Source organism: Amblyraja radiata, chromosome 13 (assembly GCF_010909765.2).
Source record: "Amblyraja radiata isolate CabotCenter1 chromosome 13, sAmbRad1.1.pri, whole genome shotgun sequence".
Taxonomy (NCBI): domain Eukaryota; kingdom Metazoa; phylum Chordata; class Chondrichthyes; order Rajiformes; family Rajidae; genus Amblyraja; species Amblyraja radiata.
Genome location: NC_045968.1, coordinates 7,171,960 through 7,194,370, shown reverse-complemented (window position 1 = coordinate 7,194,370; position 22,411 = coordinate 7,171,960). Strand labels below are relative to the sequence as shown.

Here is a 22,411-nt window from a genome sequence, read left to right as displayed (position 1 = left end):
TTCGACTTTGGATCAGTTCCTGTGGACTGGAGGGTAGCCAATGTCACTCCACTTTTTAAGAAAGGAAGGAGAGAGAAAATGGGGAATTATAGACCAGTTACCCTTATATCGGTAGTGGGGAAGATGCTGGAGCCGATTATTAAAGATATTGTGCAGCGCATTTGGAAAGCAGTGACGATTTATGAAGGGGAAATCATGCTCGACTAATCTTTTGGAATTTTTTGAGGATGTAACAAGTAGAATGGATAAGGGAGAGCCAGTGGATGTGGTGTATCTGGACTTTCAAAAAACATTTGACAAGGTCCCACACGAAAGGTTAGTGTGCAAAATTAGAGCACATGGCATAGGTTATTGACATGGATAGAGAACTGGTTGGCAGGCAGGAAGCAAAGAGTAGGAATAAACGGGCCCTTTTCAGAATGGTAGGCAGTGACCAGTGAGGTGCAGCAAGGCTCGGTGCTGGGACCCCAGTTGTTTACAATACAGTGGCTTGCAAAAGTATTCATACCCCTTGAACTTTTCCACATTTTGTCACGTTACAACCACAAACGTAAATGTATTTTATTGGGATTTTATGTGATAGACCAACACAAAGTGGCGCATAATTGTGAAGTGGAAGGAAAATGATACATGGATTTCAAATTTTTTTACAAATAAAAAACTGAAAAGTGTGGCGTGCAAAAGTATTCAGCCCCCTTTACTCTGATACCCCTAAATAAAATCCAGTGTAACCAATTGCCTTCAGAAGTCACCTAATTAGTAAATAGAGTCCACTTGTGTGTAATCTAATCTCAGTATAAATACAGTTGTTCTGTGAAGGCCTCAGAGGTTTGTTAGAGAACATTAGTGAACAAACAGCATCATGAAGCCCAAGGAACACACCAGACAGGGATAAAGTTGTGGAGAAGTTTAAAGCAGGGTTAGGTTATAAAAAAATATCCCAAGCTTTGAACATCTCACGGAGCACTGTTCAATCCATCATCCGAAAATGGAAAGAGTATGGCACAACTGCAAACCTACCAAGACATGGCCGTCCACCTAAACTGACAGGCCGGGCAAGGAGAGCATTGATCAGAGAAGCAGCCAAGAGGCCCATGGTAACTCTGGAGGAGCTGCAGAGATCCACAGCTCAGGTGGGAGAATCAGTCCACAGGACAACTATTAGTCGTGCACTCCACAAATCGGGCCTTTATGGAAGAGTGGCAAGAAGAAAGCCATTGTTGAAAAAAAGCCATAAGAAGTCCCGTTTGCAGTTTGCCACAAGCCATGTGGGGGACACAGCAAACATGTGGAGGAAGGTGCTCTGGTCAGATGAGACCAAAATTGAAGTTTTTGGCCCAAATGCAAAACGCTATGTGTGGTGGAAAACTAACACTGCACATCACCCTGAACACACCATCCCCACTGTGAAACATGGTGGTGGCAGCATCATGCTGTGGGGATGCTTTTCTTCAGCAGGGACAGGGAAGCAGGTCAGAGTTGATGGGAAGATGGATGGAGCCAAATACAGGGCAATCTTGGAAGAAAACCTGTTAGAGTCTGCAAAAGACTTGAGACTGGGGCGGAGGTTCACCTTCCAGCAGGACAACGACCCTAAACATACAGCCAGAGCTACAATGGAATGGTTTAGATCAAAGCATATTCATGTGTTAGAATGGCCCAGTCAAAGTCCAGAACTAAATCCAATTGAGTATCTCTGGCAAGACTTGAAAATTGCTGTTCACAGACGCTCTCCATCCAATCTGACTGAACTTGAGCTATTTTGCAAAGAGGAATGGGCAAAATTTTCAGTCTCTAGATGTGCAAAGCTGGTAGAGACATACCCCAAAAGACTTGCAGCTGTAATTGCAGCGAAAGGTGGTTCTACAAAGTATTGACTCAGGGAGGCTGAATACTTCTGCACGCCACACTTTTCAGTTTTTTATTTGTAAAAAAATTTGAAAACCATGTATCATTTTCCTTCCACTTCACAATTATGCACCACTTTGTGTTGGTCTATCACATAAAATCCCAATAAAATACATTTACGTTTGTGGTTGTAGCGTGACAAAATGTGGAAAAGTTCAAGGGGTATGAAAACTTTTGCAAGCCACTGTATAAATTAACAATTTAGACGAGGGATTTAAATGTAACATCTCTAAGTTTGCAGATGACACAAAGCTGGTTGGCAGTGAGCTGCGAGAAGGATGCTGTGAGGCTGCAGGGTGAATTGGATAGGTTGGGTGAGTGGGCAGAAGCATGGGAGATGCAGTATAATGTGGATAAATGTGAGGTTATCCAATTTGGTGGCAAGAACAGGAAGGCAGATTATTATCTGAATGTTGTCAGATTAAGTAAAGAGGAGGTGCAACGAGACCTGGGTGTGCTTGTACATCAGTCACTGAAAGTAAGCATACAGGTACAGCTGGCAGTAAAGAAAGCCAATTGCGAGAGGATTTGAGTTTAGGAGCAAGGATGTTCTAGTGCAGTTGTACAGGGCCCTGATGAAACCACACCTGGAGGATTGTGTGCAATTTTGGTCTCCTAATTTGATGAAGGACATTATTGCTATTGCGGGAGTGCAGTGTAGGTTCTCCAGGTTAATTCCCGGGATGGCGGGACTGACATATGATGAAAGAATGGGCCGACTGGACTTGTATTCGCTGGAATTTATAAGGATGAGAGGGATTCTAATAGAAACATTTACAATTCTTAGAGGATTGGACAGGGTAGATGCAGGAAAAATGTTCCCGATGTTGCGGGAGTCCAGAATCAGGGGTACATAGAAACATAGAAATTAGGTGCAGGAGTAGGCCATTCGGCCCTTCGAGCCTGCACCGCCATTCAATATGATCATGGCTGATCATCCAACTCAGTATCCCGTACCTGCCTTCTCTCCATACCCTCTGATCCCCTTAGCCACAAGGGCCACATCTAACTCCCTCTTAAATATAGCCAATGAACTGGCCTCGACTACCCTCTGTGGCAGGGAGTTCCAGAGATTCACCACTCTCTGTGTGAAAAAGGTTCTTCTCATCTCGGTTTTAAAGGATTTCCCCCTTATCCTTAAGCTGTGACCCCTTGTCCTGGACTTCCCCAACATCGGGAGCAATCTTCCTGCATCTAGCCTGTCCAACCCCTTAAGAATTTTGTAAGTTTCTATAAGATCCCCTCTCAATCTCCTAAATTCTAGAGAGTATAAACCAAGTCTATCCAGTCTTTCTTCATAAGACAGTCCTGACATCCCAGGAATCAGTCTGGTGAACCTTCTCTGCACTCCCTCTATGGCAGTTTAAAAATAAGGGGTAGGCCATTTAGGACTGAGATGAGGAAAAACCTTTTCACCCAGAGGGTTGTGAGTCTGTGGAATTCTCTGCCACAGAAGGCAGTGAAATTCTCTGCCACAGAAGGCAGTGAAATTCTCTGCCACAGAAGGCAGTGGAGGCCAATTCACTGGAGGTTTTCAAGAGAGAGTTAGATTTAGCTCTTACGGCTAAGGGATATGGGGGAAAAGCTGGAACGGGGTACTGATTTTGGATGATCAGCCATGATCATATTGAATGGTGGTGCTGGCTCGAAGGGCCGAATGGCCTACTCCTGAACCTATTTTCTATGTTTCCATGTTTACTGCTGCCCACAGATGTTCATGAATTCCTTGGCTGATCATCAGTTGCAATCCAATGATCCTCCTGATAAAATAAAACTTCCGTTAAAGTCTCAAACATCAAAGGAAAACATTTAACTTTTCATTTGCCACAGCGATCCAGCTTGTAATATTAGACACCAGTAGTAAGTGAGGATGCCTGGTTTCAAATATAGATTAAAATCCTTTCATCTTGAAGGGAGATGGTGGAAGATATGCACGAAGGAATGTGTGAAGCAGTTCGCAAAGGATTTAAACCACTGAAGAACAAAGATGCCCTTCTTTTTACATCAATACATATTTTGCTAAACTTCTGCCAGGATATCTCCTGAAGTAATGGGCGTGATTTGATGACACTTCCATAAAGTGCTTTGGCATATTTTATCATGTTCAAATGCCAAAAAGATTTACTTTAGCTCCATTATTTGGATGCCACCGCATTTAGATGTACCAAAGAGTTAATGGCGAAGAGCAAGTGATAGGATCATTTGAATCATATCAGACAGATAGGTGTCTGGATCACTTGTGTGGGATTCTGCAAGAACAGTATACAACAAATACGAATTAATTTTTGCTGTTTTGTTGTTGGTTTGGAAATAAAACTAAATGATTTTTCCCGCAAAATAATACTGCAATGAAATCTATATTACTAAAAGTCTGATCTTGACCACTTCCTGTTGTTCTGTATATTGATTTAAGAAAAAACGCTGTCCCCCTCCGCTGTGCAGGACAAGAGGATTTTTCCCATTGATGAAAAATAAAAGAGTTATTAGTGTTTAAAAAATGTTGAGATTCTCTCTCCTGAAGGCCACGCCCCTTCCGGTGGGACTATAAAACCCAGAAGTGTTGAGTGCCTCAGTCAGTCTCTGCAAGATGGGGGAGCGAGAGGGTCACGTCTCTTAGTCTGAGCTGTGAATAACATTGAACACATGTCTACTAAACTGTGAGTGTGGTTTTACTGACCTTGAGTGTCCTTAATGCGGTTTGAAAATGAAAATGTGGTTGGTTTGAAATAAAGCACAGCAAATAGTTGTTGGTGGTGGTTGTTTGAAATAAAGCACAGCAAATGGTTGGTGGTGGTGCTTGGTTTGAAATAAAGCACAGCAAATGGTTGGTGGTGATGGTTGGTTTGAAGTAAAGCACAACAAATGAATGGTGGTGATGGTTGGTTTGAAATAAAGCACAGCAAATGGTTGTTGGTGGTGGATGGTTTGAAATAAAGCACAGCAAATGGTTGGTGATGGTGGTTGGTTTGAAATGGCAATTGATTAAAAGTCTAAACTTGACAACTTCCTGTTTGCAGTGTATATTGATTTTACATAAAACACTACCACTTACAGCTGTGATTTTTGGCCATCTTACTCAGTCCCCCTCCGCTCATCAGGTGCAGAGGACTATTCCCATCAATGAAAAATAAAAGTGTTATTAGTGTTTAAAAATGTTTGAGAATCTCTCTCCTGAGAGATTCAATCATGCCACGAAGGCCACGCCCCTTCTGGTGGGAGGGGGGAGGGATTATAAAACCCGGAAATGTGGGTGTGGCTCAGTCTCTGAAAGATGGGGAAGGGAGAGGTCATGACTCTGTCTGAGCTGTGAATAAACTGAACACACTGAATGTCTACTGAACTGTGAGTGTGCTGTTTGTGTGGTGTTTTGTGTGGTTTTATGGGGGTTTCACCCTGCTTGAAATGGTATGAAACTGCATTTGAATGTGGTGGCCTAGCACCCTGCATGAAATGGTATGAAACTGCATTTGAATTTGGTGACCTTGCACCCTGCTTGAAGTGGTAAGAAACTGCACTTGAATTTGCTGGCCTTGCACCCTGCTTAAAATGGTAGGTAACTGCATTTGAATTTGGTGACCTTGCACCCTGCTTGAATTGGAATTTCAAGGAATAGCCGTGAGTCAACTGCCAGCCCACCAGCCGTGAGTGAGCTGACAGCACATCAGGCTTGAGTGACTGAGCAGCCACCCCAAGAATCCATTTGGCCCACAATGTCCATACTAGCCTACTGGAAACCAGTGCCTTCAGCCCACAACACCCATACTAGCCTTCCCGAAAGCCCCCCTCCCCTTCCCCCCCCACTGGCCACCAATATTGGAATTGGTGGAGAGGTGGAATATTGCATTGGGGGACCAGTCCTCCCGTGTAAACATGGGACCCAACGGGTCCCACTTAGTCTAGTATATCATAACAATGTGTTCAAGGTACTAGATTGAACAAGGTAGCATTTTTCACGCTGTGGTTAAGAAACTCCAGTTAACTGAATTGTTTAGTTAGTTTAGAGATACAGCGTGGAAACGGCACTTCGGCCCACCGACCTGCGATCCCCGCACATTAACACTATCCTACACACACTAGGGACAATTTACACCAAGCCAATCAGCCTACATACACCATGCCAATCAACCTACAAACCTGTACGTCTTTGGAGTGTAGGAGGAAACCGGAGATCTCGGAGAAAACCCATGCGGTCACGAGAAGAACATACGAATTCTGTACTGACAGCACCCGTAATCGAGATCGAGCCCGGGTCTCTGGCGCTGCAAGCGCTGTAAGGCAGCAACTCTACCGCTGTGCCACCGTGCGGCTTCAGTTGCATGAAGTAATTTGTTATCAACAGTTAAGATATTACGACATTGTAGGAATTTTACATTAAACTGGTAACACGGTAAAATGGTAAATGGTAACACATGTTTTAGAAATAATATTCAATAGAATTTCAACCTCAAATGATTGAGAGCTGAAAATATGATGTATAAAAATAGAGATAAAATAAAAATAGGTAACAGTTATTGTGGTCCAGTATATTTACATTGTTTTGGCTACACATTTTTAAATTTCAGTATCATTAGTAAATCATCAATTTATATTTTAGTTAGTCCGGCAATACTTACACTTGGATGAGCCACTGCGTCATCATCTTGGTACTTAATGGCAGAAGGAACATAATCAACCTCTTGTTTGATTTCAATGCTAAAATCATCTGCTCGTTTGCTAAGCACAGTGGCTTCATGTTTAGTTTCTGCAGGTTCTTGTGTCTAAAATAGAGGCAAAGATTGAACCATAAATATCTTTTAAATCTCAATGTAAAGTGAATCTTCTGCCATCAGACCCTATCATGGGAATTTTATTAAAGTGGTTAAGCAATTGGAAGAAAACCTGCAGACGCTGCTAACCTGAAATAAGAATGAAAAATACTGGAAACGTTCAGCAGGTCAGGCAGCATCTGTGTGTGGATGAACAGAGTTAACATTTCCAATCAAAGACTCTTCATCATCGGTGAAGTATCTGGGCAGATAATCCTGATGTATGAGCTAAATCTTTACAAAGATAGATGGGCAATTTAAAACCAATTCATTTAATTGTTTTTTTGTTTTAAAGTATAGTGCAAAACTGACAACAAAACAACTGGATTGTTATAAAATAATTATCTGGTTCACTTATGTTTTCTGAAAATCAGCCATTCTTTCTCTCGGCAGGACTCCACAGAAATGCAATTGACTCTTAACTGTCCTCTGTCATATAATTTACTTGAAAGCAGTTCATTCCAGCTTCCAATGGCTTGCTAGGAATCGGTTAAAAATATCATATTTATTAATGATACCCTCATTTTGTAAATTATAATGATGAATAAAATCACAAATCTAACATTGGATGAACAGTGGATTATCTGTCCAAATAAACAAGATCAATTATTTTTCTATTATTGACCATGCAAATATAATTCTCAGCAAAATAGCCTGACGTGGAATAAACACGTCTTTTTATAGTAACTTTTACCAATAAGCTTATGGGTGTGTTAGCCTTGCGAACAATAGGGCTATGTTACTGAGAGTAAACAAGCCTTATTGCCATAGATGTTTGAATGCCGGAGGAATCAGACGGTTTGAAGAAAAGGCAGGACGAGGCACAAGTTTCACCAAGGTGTGACTGGATGGTGGACAGAATTCCTCCTGCTTCTATTCCTTATGGTGGACAGAATTCCTCCTGCTTCTATTCCTTATGGTGGACAGAATTCCTCCTGCTTCTATTCCTTATGATTTTGCTTGTACAACTGTACAATGACACTCTTGGTTCTTGGTTTCCTGGTCCTCCAAAATATTCCAAATGGAATTTAAACTGGAGGTGGTGGAGGGAGGACTGAAGCCAGAAAGTGTTTTTGGGAAGAAAGAGCTACCTTAAATTTAGTTGCATCTGGTTGGGTAACTATGGTAGGGTGAAGATTATTCCATGCTTTAATTATGCGGGGGAAGAATGAATTGCTGTACACATCTGTCTTGGTAGCTGGAATCTCAAATTGGATCAAATGCCCTCGTCTGCTCCAAATTGGTTTGGGTTTGGTGTAGGTTTTGTAATCTATGTTGAGCTGACCATTTAACATTTTGTAAAAACACTCATCACTCATCAGTTTTGATATGAGAATGTCTTATTTGTTCCCTATATGAAAGATTGACAGTGCATCATATATTGTGGCATAATATCCCACAAAGCAGATTCTTTCCCATTTTTGTGAGAACATTTTTAATTAAAGCACGCTATAACTTTATTTTGAACAGTTTGCAATAATAAATTTTAAAAATAACAGCAGCCATTAGTCAGGTCATGCTTATTTTCACCTGCACACGGTGGTACAGATACAAAAAAAGTCTCGCTTGCAGCGGCATTAAAGACACACACTCAGATAAACACAACAACAGAATATACATATATACGTAAAATTTGGAAGATAAAAATACTGTACAAGAAAACAAGACACTAGTGTAAAACACAATTTTAAAAACCCCATGGTTGTGTAAGAGTTGAAACATAATGTTCTGATTTGGAGGTACTATTAGGGTTGTGTTCAAGAACCCGATAGCTGTGGGATGGTAGCTTTTCCTGAACATGGTGGTGTAGAATTTCAGGCTTCCATATGCACATTCTGTACCCACAATGGCAGTAGTGAGAAGAGAGCGTGGCCTGGACAGTAGTGAAACACCAGTCACCTTCTTGGGGCAGCACATCATGAAGCTACTTTTGATAGAGGTTATGTTTAAAAAGGTGTCGGAGAGAGAGGTAACATTTTTCAGCCTTCATGCAGGAGTATAATAAAGAACAGCAAAATAAAATATTCAAAATTATATGGAAGAATGAACTTGAGTGCACCTGCACATTGAATCGTAAAATTATTATCACATGAAGGAGGTGACTCAAACCAACAAATCTGAGCCGGCTCTCTGCAAGAATATTGGAGAGACCACAGGCGGAATATGACATGCAGTTGTAGTCTCAATATTTAAGGAAGGATATGCTTCAATTGTATGCAGCACAGTGACATTTCACTAGATTGATTTCCATGATGAAGAAGTTGATGAATGAAGAATTGTTAAAGTCCAGATACCTTAACCTGAAACAATGGTGCCAGTTTCCCCCAGAACTGGGGGCATTGTTTCAAATTGAGGGATCAATTCAATAGTAGATGAAGCTGTACTCATTTCAGAGTATTGTGAACTTTTGGAATTCTTTACCACAAAGACCTGAGGAGGGGGAGTCATTAAATGAAGGCATAAAATAGAGCTGATAAAACAGGTCATTGCAAAATGCAGCTGAAAAGCACTCATTTAGAAATCCTATCATTTTTATCGCTGTGGAGATCAATTCAGCCCTTAATCAGCCCTACCTCTTACTATGTAGGAACCAACTGTGGATAGACACAAAATGCTGGAGCAACTCAGCGGGACAGGCAGCATCACTGGGGAAAAGGAATAGGTGATGTTTTGGGTAGAGATCCTTCTTCAGGTCTATTTTCACCTTTCAATTATTCCCTTTCTCCAGAGATGCTGTTTGACCCGCTGAATTACTCTAGCTTTTTGTGTCTACCCATTACTGTGTTACACAGTGCGAATTTCTCTGCCTGCAGAAGGCATTTTCTTTCATTTGTATATTAAAATGCCACATCCTTGCCCTTCTTTCTTCTTTGTGTTCTGTCTCGTCTTTCTACATTGGGCCATATTCTCTTTCCTATTATCAACCTTCCATCAGTGGTGCACCCTCTTTTTCTGCTTCACCTCACACTCAACCCTTTTTGACATCCAGGGCAGGCTTTGTTTGCTTTACCTTTATTCCCATTGGAAAGAATTTCAGACTTGAAGAGAACAAGATGGTACCTGAAATGTGGCGACTCTTGTATACTGACTCAGTACGGTCTACCATCTTACACTCATACTTGGTATGGTTGTGCCTAATGTTTAAGATGATTGCCACTGAACTGTATGTCTAAAAAAAAAATCATTGTACTTAGGTACTCGTGACAATAATGTACCATTGAGCCACTGAAATTAGTATACCCAAACCAACCTCTTAAAAGGCCACATGTTGTAATTGCCCATTTGCCTTTGAATCCAATTCAAATTGGCCAAATCTATTTTCAACTCACTAAAACTGACATTCATGTAATGTATTTTTTACTCTAGATGTCACCGTTTATTGTTCTGCAAAGATGTTAAATCTTGTGCACTGTGAGCATCATTTATTCAGTGACATTTACTCGACGCGATTCTCTTTGAAAAATACAAAAAAAAAACTTCTTACCTTTTTCACATCTCTATTTGATCTGAAAGTTTGTTGGACAAAAGAATCACTTTCAATGGCTTCAATACTTTTCACTCGTTTCACCTGTTCTTCAATTGTGGTTTCTGGAATAAAAAAGATACATTGAAAAGATTTTAATTTAAAGGGACAATGTTTCCATTCTCAAAAAGGGTTTTCGAATACAAATACAGAACGCAAGGCCATTCCACAGGCTGCTGTAGTGTGCTGAATTTTGTAATTACCCCTGTGTGAATAAGCGAGTTCGGTATTCCGACTGAGCATGCCAAGGTCATGTCATTCGTGATAAACAAACTCGGCAGCTCAGCTGCTGCATGCACATAGACTTGCGTTTCATCCGTGGTCAGGATCAAACCCAGGACTCCGGCGCTGCAAGCGCTGTTGAATTGCCCCCCCCCCCCCCCCCGGACAGGGATGGGACATTCGGGAGGGGACGGGGATAGTCCATTAGCAATTCAACAGCGCTTGCAGCGCCGGAGACCCAGGTTCGATCCTAACTACGGATGAAACGCAGGTCTGTATACACGCAGCAGTTCAGCTGCCGAGAATGTCTCTCCGTTCCAGTTTCTCCCCGTCTCCCACTCGCATCTGCCTCCTCTCTCTCACTGTTACACCCCGCTCTCCCGCTACCTGGCACCCCTGTTCCTCAGATTAAATATATATTTACACATAAATTATGAATAAAGATAAGAATTTATACAGTTTATACAGAATTTATACATCCAGCACTTTGTTCGCTTTTTCTTTATCACAAATGACCTTTGATAAATCCCATGATTCCTTGCGTTTTTCGGAATACTGAACTCACTTATTGAATATTGAATATTGAATATGTCAGATCTTCAGCTAACTCTGGAAAGTTTCCAGTACTTCGCACTGTCACAAAATCATTGATAAACTAAACTAACACATGCCATGGGAAGTAACATGTAAAATATATTTTCAGCTACAGAATTTAGGGATTTCAGCCATAAAATTGGGTTAAAATAGAAGGCAAAGGAATGATGGATAAAACAAAATTGATTGTGTTTGCTCTTGAAATCCAAGACCAGAAGCTTCTGACTTTTATGACATCTTTAAATCGCGCTTCAATACAGGTAAAGTGCAGCAAACATGATCAAAGATCCTCAAAGGCTCGTTGCCATTAAATAATCAGATGTGCACAGCAAGAGGGAAAGGGAAAGAAAACCCCACAAAACCAAACAAACTAATGGCAAGAGAGAGAGAAAAATGAAAGCTCGGAATGGTTCACAAGTAAAAACATCTCGACATGTAACCTGTCATGATAGGACAACCCTGTCATAATGGGAAGTAGCCGAGTGAATCTATTTTGGACCGTTTCCAATGCCAGTATATCCTTTCTTAAATCAGGGGACCTGAAATGTGCACTTTACAGCGGCCTCGCCAATACCCTGCACAGATGGAATGATACTTATCTATTTCAATATGCCAACTCTTGAAATAGGAAGACAAATGGCATATTTGCTTTTAACCACTTGCTGTACTGAAGCTGTCCCGCTGAGTTACCCCAGCATTTTGTGTCTATCTTCGTTGTAAACCAGCATCTGCAGTTACTTCCTACACATGCCGTACATGTGACCGTAAGTGGCGGCGCTGGTGAACGGCTGCGGCTCGCCTGCAGTCCGTTTGTCTTTACTTTTTTGTGTTGTTTTTTTTCGTTTTGTCTAGTTACGTTTTTGTTTTTTAGGTTGTGTTTATGTGGGGGGGGGGGGGTTGAAACGGGGCTTGCTGTCTCTCCCTTTGGGGGAATACGACTTTTTTGTCGTATCCCCCTTATCTGCCTCCGTCTGCGCTGAGGCCTAATGGCGGAGCTGGCGACCTCGAGGCTCCGGAGGCAGCCTGACAGGACTCGCCCTGGGCTCGCTCCCGTGAGGGCGGCCCAGCTCGGGGCTGGAACTGCGCCCCCGTGAGGGGCTGTGACCCTCCCGTGAGGGCGGCCTGGCGCGGGGCTGAGACGCTCCCGTGAGGGGCTGTGGCGCTCTCGTCGGAGCGGCCCAGCCCGAGGTGGAATGGCACTCTCGTTGGAGTGGCCCAGCCCGAGGGTGGAATGGCGCTCCCGTCGGAGCGGCCCAGCTCGAGGGAGGAACGGCACTCACGTGAGGGCGATCCGGCTTGGGGCTGGAACGGTGCTCCGGTGGCTGGGATGGCGTTCTGGCGGCTATGACCTGAGTCCTGGGTTCAGCCGCGGGCCAGCGGCTGCGTACGCAGGACTGGAGGGCGGCAGCTTCGACCACCCCGGGCCGCGGTGTTTGAGCCGGCACGTTTGCGGGGTTCGGTGAGCCACGGGACTGTTTATGCCATCGCCCGGTGGGGAATCGCCTCAGCGCAGAGGGAGAAGAGGAGGGAAGAGACAGTAACCCTAAGATTTTTGCCTCCACCACAGTGAGGAGGTGATTGGAGGATACACTGTGGTGGATGTTAATTTGTGTTTATTGTTGTTTATTATTGTTTGATTGTATGTATGACTGCAGGCACGAAATTTCGTTCAGACCGTAAGGCTGAATGACAATAAAGGTATTCAATTTCAATTCAATGTCTAACTTCTTGCAATTTATGCACAAGAACGCCCAGATCCCTTTGTACTTCACTCATCTGCTTTTTAAAAATCTCAATCTTTTTCCATTTAGATAATGGCTGCTTTTAGATTCCTTTTACCAAAGTGCATCACCTATGTATGGCTGTTAAGGGATTTTAAAACAGTATATGGTGAGACACATTTTAGGTTGCATTCTGACATGCACAAGAAATGTTTCTCGAAAGGGTTTTGAAGGCCCATAAGAAATTTGCAACAGCAGTTAAAATGTCAAGTCAGAATGTGTTATAGCAAGCTTTTAGAAACACAGAAGAGTTATTTTCCCCAGGATACAATTGGATAGGATAAGTGTCAGGCATATTGAACTGGAGACAAGGTACAAGTTTCAGAGATTATTTTAACAACATGAACGGGTGCCTCCTGTGATCCAAAACAATGACAAAGCACCACAGTGGAACCACTAAAGAATGCTGGTTGGCCTTAAATAAGAAGCAATGTAAAATATCAAGACAGCCAACTGTCCAAATTGGTCAGGTAAATTTATACTTGTCTTTATAATGTTATTGTTTTATAAGTGGTGTGTTGGAAGTTTGATTGTTAAATAACTCTTGGGGTGGCACAGTGTTGCTGCCTTACAGCTCTTACAGCGCCAGAGGCCCTGGTTCGATCCAGACTACGGGTGCTGTCTGTATGGAGTTTGTACGTTCTCCCCTTGACTGCGTGGGTTTCCTCTGAGGTCTTTGGTTTCCTCCCACATGCAAAATACGTGCAGGCTTGTAGGTCAATTGGCTTGGTATAAAAATGTAAATTGTCCCTAGTGTGTGTAGGATGGTGTTTACGTGCGGGGATTGCAGGTCGGTGCGGTCTCGGTGGGCCGAAGGGCCTATTTCCATGCTGTATCTCCTCTAAACTAAATTAAAATTCTTCTTTAAAGAGATTCTTTCATCAATATGCTGCATATTGATCCCTAAAACCCTAATAAGAAAGCTGGACCACCTTGTTTATTCCAACTTTGTTTCATTCTCATAAAGAAAAAAAAATGCTCTTTGCTCTTCGTTTAGCTGCCCAAACACAGCAGATATAAGAAGTAACTTGGCTGATATCCATGCTGAATCCATGCGATCATCAAGGAGATGGAAAGGAGAGCGAAACTAAATATGTTAGGGAGAGCGCCACTGAAGAAAGAAAGGAAGGCAGACAGAAACTGAAAAGGTGACAGGGAAAGAAACAGGAATACAAAGGTAATAGAATTATTAAGAGAATGATAAATTCTCTGACTTTGGAGATCACTCTTTATTTTTGAATAGGTACAATATGAGAGTATCATCGAGATTCTGAAGAAGGGTCTCGACCCTAAATGTCACCAATTCCTTCTCCCCAGAGATGCTCCCTGTCCCGCTGAGTTACTCCAGCATTTTGTGTCTATCTTCGGTTTAAACCAGCATCTGCAGTTCCTTCCTACACATGATCACTGCCATCACTGGATGATACTCTAAACAACTCGGTTGTCGACTTGTAATATAACACTTTAACCAGCAGAGGACAGCAGATACTAAGCTGTCTCAGAGTATAACATTTGCGTTGCTCTTATCTTTGTATTTTCTAAATAAACTTTGTTTTCAATGTATTCTGACAAAAATTACTGACTTGAGATGTGGAATTAACTTTCACCCTGCATTGTTCACATTTACACAACACGTGTTAAATGACATTTTGGTCCAGTTACAAACAGGTTTCATCCCCCTGCCTGGCGAAATTTGAAATTGGACCATTTTGTATCCAACCTTATCACTACAGATGACTTATTTGTTGAGCTGCACATCATCAGAGCTGTCTATTTCCACCAGCATAATATTGCTTCCGTTGGTTCTGCAGCAGCTGTCTTGCAGCTAAAACCTCGTCTGCCTTCGTGGGCTAAAGGCTTACACTATTCCAAGTGGTGTCTTCTCTTATTCTGTTCTCAAAATCCTTGATTCCCTGATTCTAACGTACAATGCCTTTCACACATCACTCCTGCATTTGCTTCAAATTAAGTAACGTCTCTCCCCTCACTATTTTTGTTATTGCCTCCACAGCTTCACAGCCCTTAGGATTCCTTTACACCACTAATTCCCACCTCTTGATCTTCCCGACATTTGATTGCCTGACCATTTTCGGGTGGCCAGTCAATTGACAAAGGGGTAACAAGATCTGGAAGTAGTGGGAGCCCTCCTGGAGCTCTGCATTCACCCGTGCAAGAATGGATAGTGTTGTGGCAGAAAGAATTGACAGAAAAGCAAAGGGCAGGTGGAAAACAAGAAAACAAGATGGAAGTACTGAACAGGGGAAGAAGGGGTGAGAATTTGGGAGAATGAATGTGAGGGAGCACAATCTGAAGGTTGGAAGAGTGGGCCATTTGAGTGAGCCAGAACCTTTGAGAAATATGTTCTGGCTGAAGCCATTCTTTCAATTGTTAAATGTAGGTTTATTATTTTCACGAGTATCGAGGTACGGTGAAAAACTATGTTTTGTGTTCCATCCACTCAGATAATACTGTACATAAACACAATAAAGTAATGTACAATAGGTAAAGCAAAGGGGAGATGCAGAATGGTTCTCAGCATGGTAGCAGAACATTTCCATGGACAAAGTCCAATGTCCACAATAGGGTAGAGGAGAATCGGTCCCTTGCTTATGGAAGAACATTCTGAAGTCTAAAAACAAGAGTGGAAGAAGTTGTTCCTGAGTCTCCAAGACCTTGAAGTTTTTCATTGAACAGAGAATAGTACAACACAGGAAAGGCCCTTTGGCCCACAATATCCGTGCAGAATATGATGCCCTCAGAAAGTTATCTCCTCTCTTGAGCACACTTTCCAGTTTTAAGAAAATCTTAAACATTGCAACCATATCGAGGACTTTGGACATCTACACTCATAGACGACATGGTAGAATGAACTATGTCAGAAGCTCCTATATAGTCCATATGTAAACTGTTATTTTTATATTCATACATTAAAAAAACACATTGGTCTGCAGCATTTACTGAAACTTATCCCTGTATTTTATACTCTTTAAATTTAAAAAGCAATGGGATAGTTTTTAATTCAAAACTTGTAATTGTACACGATTTGGAGTTGGCTCTTAGACAAAAGATAAACACTTCCAACAACTATGGATCTATGTGGATTTATTATGTGTACAGAATTTCATTTCTTGAATTGTGCAGTTCTTCAACTTTAGTTTTATAACAGAGAGTATTTTAAAGAAATAAGTCAAAAGTACCATTGTACTTTCTCAGTGGATCAAACTGAATGAATGGGAACTTAACATTTTTACTTTGCAGTACGCAACAATCATATTACACGCAAACAAAATGAGGGCAGTGATTTAACTTAGGTGGTGGGGTGGAAGATTGCAACCTTCACGTAGTCCACCCTGTTTCAACGAACCCGGCGTGCACAATCAAATAAGATCAAATAGAACAAGTTGTCCTACAACTTTAGGCTGTGCACGCCATACGCAAGAAGAAGGCTTAGGTGGTCTCAAAACTTTTAAGTAAACACATGTAGCTAGACCACCTACCTTTTAAGTTACACCATGAGAATTTGTCAACAGGCAGCAAAAAGCACTTTACAACAGTTTGATAATTGAAGTATAACTGCAGCTGCCAAAAATAATTAACTCTTGCTTCACCATGAAAGTAAACACAGCCCGCATAGCAAATGTTGAATGATATAAATTAAAAAATTAAATCTGGAACTCAAAATAGGGATTGTACCTTAAGATGCACAATTACTTTTCAGTCAAAAACCTCATGCGGTAAAAATCTATTCCCAAAGGACTAATTAAATAAAATTGGTGTTTCCAAATGTAAATGCAGAAAAGGAAAAACAGAAGCAGAAGTTCAATTACTCTGAGTAGCTATGTGTTTTCATTTTCCTGCCTTTACCAGTGCATGGAATTAAATTCTAGCTTTTGTGAAAACAGATGATACTTGGTGCTAGGCAAGGGGTAGAAACTTTCAAAAGCAGAAAATAATTTACTCCATGTTTAGGCATGTTTTTTTTATTTACACTGGTAATATCAGGGGACATCTGCTGAAATATAATATGATTTCCATCTGTAACTGTTTAAACCTGTAAACCTCAGTAGGCTCAAAGAAACATACATGTGTATTTTGCGAGAAAATAAGTTTCCACCTGAAATTATAAGTTTAGATAACATTCCCTGTGTACAAACTACTATGATTCCTTAAACTATCTATGATTCTTTTTTAAAAAAGGTCAAGTATTTTAGAAGGTGCCACTAAAAATGGAGGTTGTGTAGCACAACCAATTAGGCATTATGAATTGTTCTTCTTTATGACACAATCTAGAAGTATAGAAGAGAGATTGAGCAACTGTCCATATGGTGCCAGCACAATAACCTGGCCCTCAACACCAGCAAAACCAAGGAACTGATTGTAGACTTTGGAAGGAGTAGGATGGGGACCCACAGTCCCGTTTATATCAATGGGTCAATGGTTGAAAGGGTCAAGAGCTTCAAATTCCTAGGCGTGCACATCTCTGAAGATCTTTCCTGGTTCGAGAACACTGATGCAATTATCAAGAAAGCACATCAGCGCCTCTACTTCCTGAGAAGATTACGGAGAGTCGGTTTGTCAAGGAGGACTCTCTCTAACTTCTACAGGTGCACAGTAGAGAGCATGCTGACCGGTTGCATCGTGGCTTGGTTCGGCAAGTTGAGTGCCCTGGAGAGGAAGAGACTACAAAAAGTAGTAAACCCTGCCCAGTCCATCATCGGCTCTGACCTTCCTTCCATCGAAGGGATTTATCGAAGTCGCTGCCTCAAAAAGGCTGGCAGTATCATCAAAGACCCACACCATCCTGGCCACCCACTCATCTCCCTGCTACCTTCAGGTAGAAGGTACAGGAGCCTGAAGACTGCAACGACCAGGTTCAGGAATAGCTACTTCCCCACAGCCATCAGGCTATTAAACCTGGCTCAGACAAAACTCTGAACATTAATAACCCATTATCTGTCATTTTGCACTTTATCAGTTTATTTATTCATGTGTTTTGTAGTCAATGCCTATTATGTTCTGTGTGCTGAAGCAAAGCAAGAATTTCATTGTCCTATCAGGGACACATGACAATAAACTTGAACTTGAACTTGAATCTATCTTCCATTTGTAGTTATTTAAAACCCAGCATTTGTGTTTATGCATATAGACAATTATGGAGTTAAGTGAATTTAGCGAAAAGAGTTATGGGCCTGTCCCACTTAGGCGATTTTTTCAGCGGCTGCCGGAGACTGTCATAGTCGTAGCAGGTCGCCGGAAAACCTACGACAATGTCTACAACAACCTCCCACCTAATCGACGTCAAGCTATGGCAAGCTACCCACAACCGGCGACCCATTAGGACGTCCACCTACGACAACCTTGGGGAAACTGCTAGAGTCAGTTATTAAAGATGGGATAGCAGCACATTTGGAAAGTGGTGAAATCATTGGACAAAGTCAGCATGGATTTACAAAAGGTAAATCATGTCTGACGAATCTTATAGAATTTTTCGAGGATGTAACTAGTAGCGTGGATAGGGGAGAACCAGTGGATGTGGTGTATCTGGACTTCCAGAAGGCTTTCGACAAGGTCCCACATAAGAGATTAGTATACAAACTTAAAGCACACGGCATTGGGGGTTTTGTATTGATGTGGATAGAGAACTGGCTGGCAAACAGGAAGCAAAGAGTAGGAGTAAACGGGTCCTTTTCACAATGGCAGGCAGTGACTAATGGGGTACCTCAAGGCTCAGTGCTGGGACCCCAGCTATTTACAATATATATTAATGATCTGGATGAGGGAATTGAAGGCAACATCTCCAAGTTTGCGGATGATACTAAGCTGGGGGGCAGTGTAAGCTGTGAGGAGGATGCTAGGAGACTGCAAGGTGACTTGGATAGGCTGGGTGAGTGGGCAAATGTTTGGCAGATGCAATATAATGTGGATAAATGTGAGGTTATCCATTTTGGTGGCAAAAACAGGAAAGCAGACTATTATCTAAATGGTGGCCGACTAGGAAAAGGGGAGATGTAGCGAGACCTGGGTGTCATGGTACACCAGTCATTGAAAGTAGGCATGCAGGTGCAGCAGGCAGCGAAGAAAGCGAATGGTATGTTAGCTTTCATAGCAAAAGGATTTGAGTATAGGAGCAGGGAGGTTCTACTGCAGTTGTACAGGGTCTTGGTGAGACCACACCTGGAGTATTGCGTACAGTTTTGGTCTCCAAATCTGAGGAAGGACATTATTGCCATAGAGGGAGTGCAGAGAAGGTTCACCAGACTGATTCCTGGGATGTCAGGACTGTCTTATGAAGAAAGACTGGATAGACTTGGTTTATACTCTCTAGAATTTAGGAGATTGAGAGGGGATCTTATAGAAACTTACAAAATTCTTAAGGGGTTGGACAGGCTAGATGCAGGAAGATTGCTCCCGATGTTGGGGAAGTCCAGGACAAGGGGTCACAGCTTAAGGATAAGGGGGTAATCCTTTAAAACCGAGATGAGAAGAACTTTTTTCACAGAGAGTGGTGAATCTCTGGAACTCTCTGCCACAGAGGGTAGTCGAGGCCAGTTCATTGGCTATATTTAAGAGGGAGTTAGATGTGGCCCTTGTGGATAAGGGGATCAGAGGGTATGGAGAGAAGGCAGGTACGGGATACTGAGTTGGATAATCAGCCATGATCATATTGAATGGCGGTGCAGGCTCGAAGGGCCGAATGGCCTACTCCTGCACTATTTTCTATGTTTCCATGTTAACCTATGTCCACCCGAGGTACGACCCTGTCGGCGACAACTGAAGACAACTTAAGGCAATTCAGTCGCCGGTACCTGTCGCCAGTTGACGTTGGTTGATGTAGGTATCACCAATGGAATTCACCAAAGTCAGCACCGGCGACAACCTACGTCATCCTGGCAACAACCTACGACAGCACCTACGTCAGGAGAAGTCAAGCTGCGCTCATTGGCATCAAGCTGATTGTTGCAGAAAAGTGTTGAACATTTCAAAATCCAGCGGTGACCAGAAAAATGCCACAATTCTTTGGGCGACTGAAGAGACTTCTCACGACCATACAGGCGACACCCCAGTTGCCTAAAAAATCACCTAAGTGGGACAGGGGCGTTACTCCATCAATACTCAGTTGTTAACCTGAACAGAAAGCACATCCATACAAGCTTGAGTGTTTCTTAAAGTTAGGAAAAAAATCTCGCTCCACTTTACTTTCCAGGCAAGTACTGGAATTACATGTGGCTTAGAAATAGTGTAATGAAAAATGAGTTGCTGCTGGAATAATCTAATTGATTTGTATTAAAATCAAAATAGTTTGAAAAAATTAAGTAATCAAAACTTTAAATCTATCTTTTATGTTTTGTACTTTATCTAAAGTAGCAGCAGACAAGAATGGCAATATGCAATAACACGTTTTGAAATGTAAAATTGTATAACATTTCATAAAACAGAGGTGCAAGAATAAATGAAAGCAGTTTTATGATCTATTTAGCTGCTGCGATCTCTTGAAAACCAATGCTGCCACAACTGTTCTTCACATAAGAGTAAAATTACCATTACATTTTTTTTTCAAATCGTTAACTAATTAATTCTGAAAATCCCTGAAAACTTGAAACACCAAATTATTGGAAAAATGCTTCATTTTACAATTCGATCCATAATATAAAATGTCAGATGAACTGAATTCTCTATTGCTTTACTTCAAGTATAAAGTTATAGCGGTTATACTGGACATTATATTAAGTGGAATGAAAATCAAATTTATTTCTTACAAATACTGAAAAACTTGTATCATGCCCATACTGCTCAGACCGCCGTTAGGCAGGTGGGGGGAGAACAATGGAGGGTCCAGGCATGGGGGGACCCCCGTGAGGGAGGTGGGGGGAGAACACTGGCAATAGGGGAGGGAGAACAACGGACAATGGGGACCTGTGGGGGGGGGGGGGGGGGGGGGGGAATGGTGGGGAAAAAAGGAGGAACTGCATGCTTTGTAACTTTGTCAGTGCCATAGATTTGTATACATTGTGTATGCAAGCAAATAATTTCACTGTGCCTAGACAATAAAGTATTCCTATTCCTACTTGATTGTAAAAAAAATTGAAAGAACAGCCAAAATTATTGTTGTCTATTCCAAAGCAATTTTTGGCTCAATTGATTAATTTACTATGAACCAGAACGCAATATGTTTACAAGGTACCAGTCATTAAGTGCCATCTGTTAGCCATCTTCAAACACCTCATAACCACATACAACTAGTCTGTCAGGAGAGGTAACACAGACGTTGCAGGCTATACCACTTTTGTCACTCGGGCCAAGTCAGAGATATGTATGCAATAGGCAGCTCCCTCTTTCAAATACACAGGGCTAGATATGTAATTCAATGCTCAATTTACCCTAGCCTCACAGGAGATTTTTGCCTACTAATTGATAGAAATTAAGCCATTAATCAAGCCACTAGCCATCATTCAGCCCAGAGAAGATGAATACAAACTTTCATAATAACCACCTTCACCATTTTAGTGCTCATTAGCATTAATTTTTAATGCAATTATGCTATTCTTTTACGCTGAGCTCATAAATTACAGCTCTTCTGTAGCTGGCTGGCCTTGTAAAATCTACAGTAATGCTTTGTAGTCTGATCTTAAAGGCAATTACTGGCTTCTTCTATCTTTTATCTCTCTGTCTGCCCAATAACCTCCTTCGACTGATTTATTCCAAATCCTTTCTTTCTGTTTGCTTTTATTTTCTGCTCATTGAAATGCTTTGAATCTAAGGTTTGTAATATTCAAAAATTCATTAAAATTCAAAATAAAATCAGGATTTAAAGAGCTTGACTGTAACTGATTGTTATGTATAGTTTAAATGTTATAATTGGTAGTTTTACAACATAAAAGGGACCAAGTCACCTCGCTCTTAAAGTAAAATTAAGCCAGAATGATCTGGATTATAGTCACCAGAAAAAGCAATGAATGTGTGTACACAATGAAAAAATGCTCCTGTTCCAAGGTTTGACAATATTCTGTTGGTACATATTCTTCAAATAATGTTTGACAGCAAGAAGCTCTTCCAATAAAATTGTTACAACATATCTATCTCTTTTACTTTTATTCTGTCTTGCACATGCTAGAAAAAGTTAGAAGGCTCATTCCCATTCCCTCACCAGAAACTATCTCATGTCAAACTCTGCCAAGAAAAAAATTAGCATTCAATTTGACCCACAGCTAAGCTTCTGAACCAGTTCACCTAATAGCTTATAGACTACCTCCAGTACTTCCATCTCTACAAGACTGTCCATCTCCAAAGTCAGTCCGTCTGCTTCTGAATCCCACACCCATGTTATTAAGAAGAAGAGAGTTGACCTCTCCAAGGCTCACACAGTCAGCCTCTCATCTTCCAATATACATAAACATGAACAGATCCAGAACATGACATTCCATATCCCAACATACCTCAAATAACTCTCATTGGTCTCCCTGTTCTCATGAGGAATTAGTTAATTTATGGAAAACTTTACAAATTAAAACGAGGGGATTTGTTGCAAACAATCCCAAGAATCCTTTCTCATTTATAGTAAAGAATCCTTTGACTGCTGA

General features: G+C 41.5%; 1 protein-coding gene across 3 annotated transcripts in view; it reads right to left on the bottom strand.

Moving 5' to 3' along the window:
* The window catches only part of rsrc1 (arginine and serine rich coiled-coil 1), a 287,203-nt gene that overhangs the window by 3,800 nt on the left and 260,992 nt on the right, over positions 1 to 22,411 (bottom strand). For all 3 annotated transcript variants that reach the window (XM_033031151.1, XM_033031150.1, XM_033031149.1), the window contains 2 exons: positions 10,198 to 10,301; positions 6,522 to 6,665 (listed from right to left, as the gene is read on the bottom strand). In XM_033031151.1, coding sequence (XP_032887042.1) covers positions 6,522 to 6,665; positions 10,198 to 10,301 — 248 coding nt within the window. The remainder of the gene's footprint in view (positions 1 to 6,521; positions 6,666 to 10,197; positions 10,302 to 22,411) is intronic.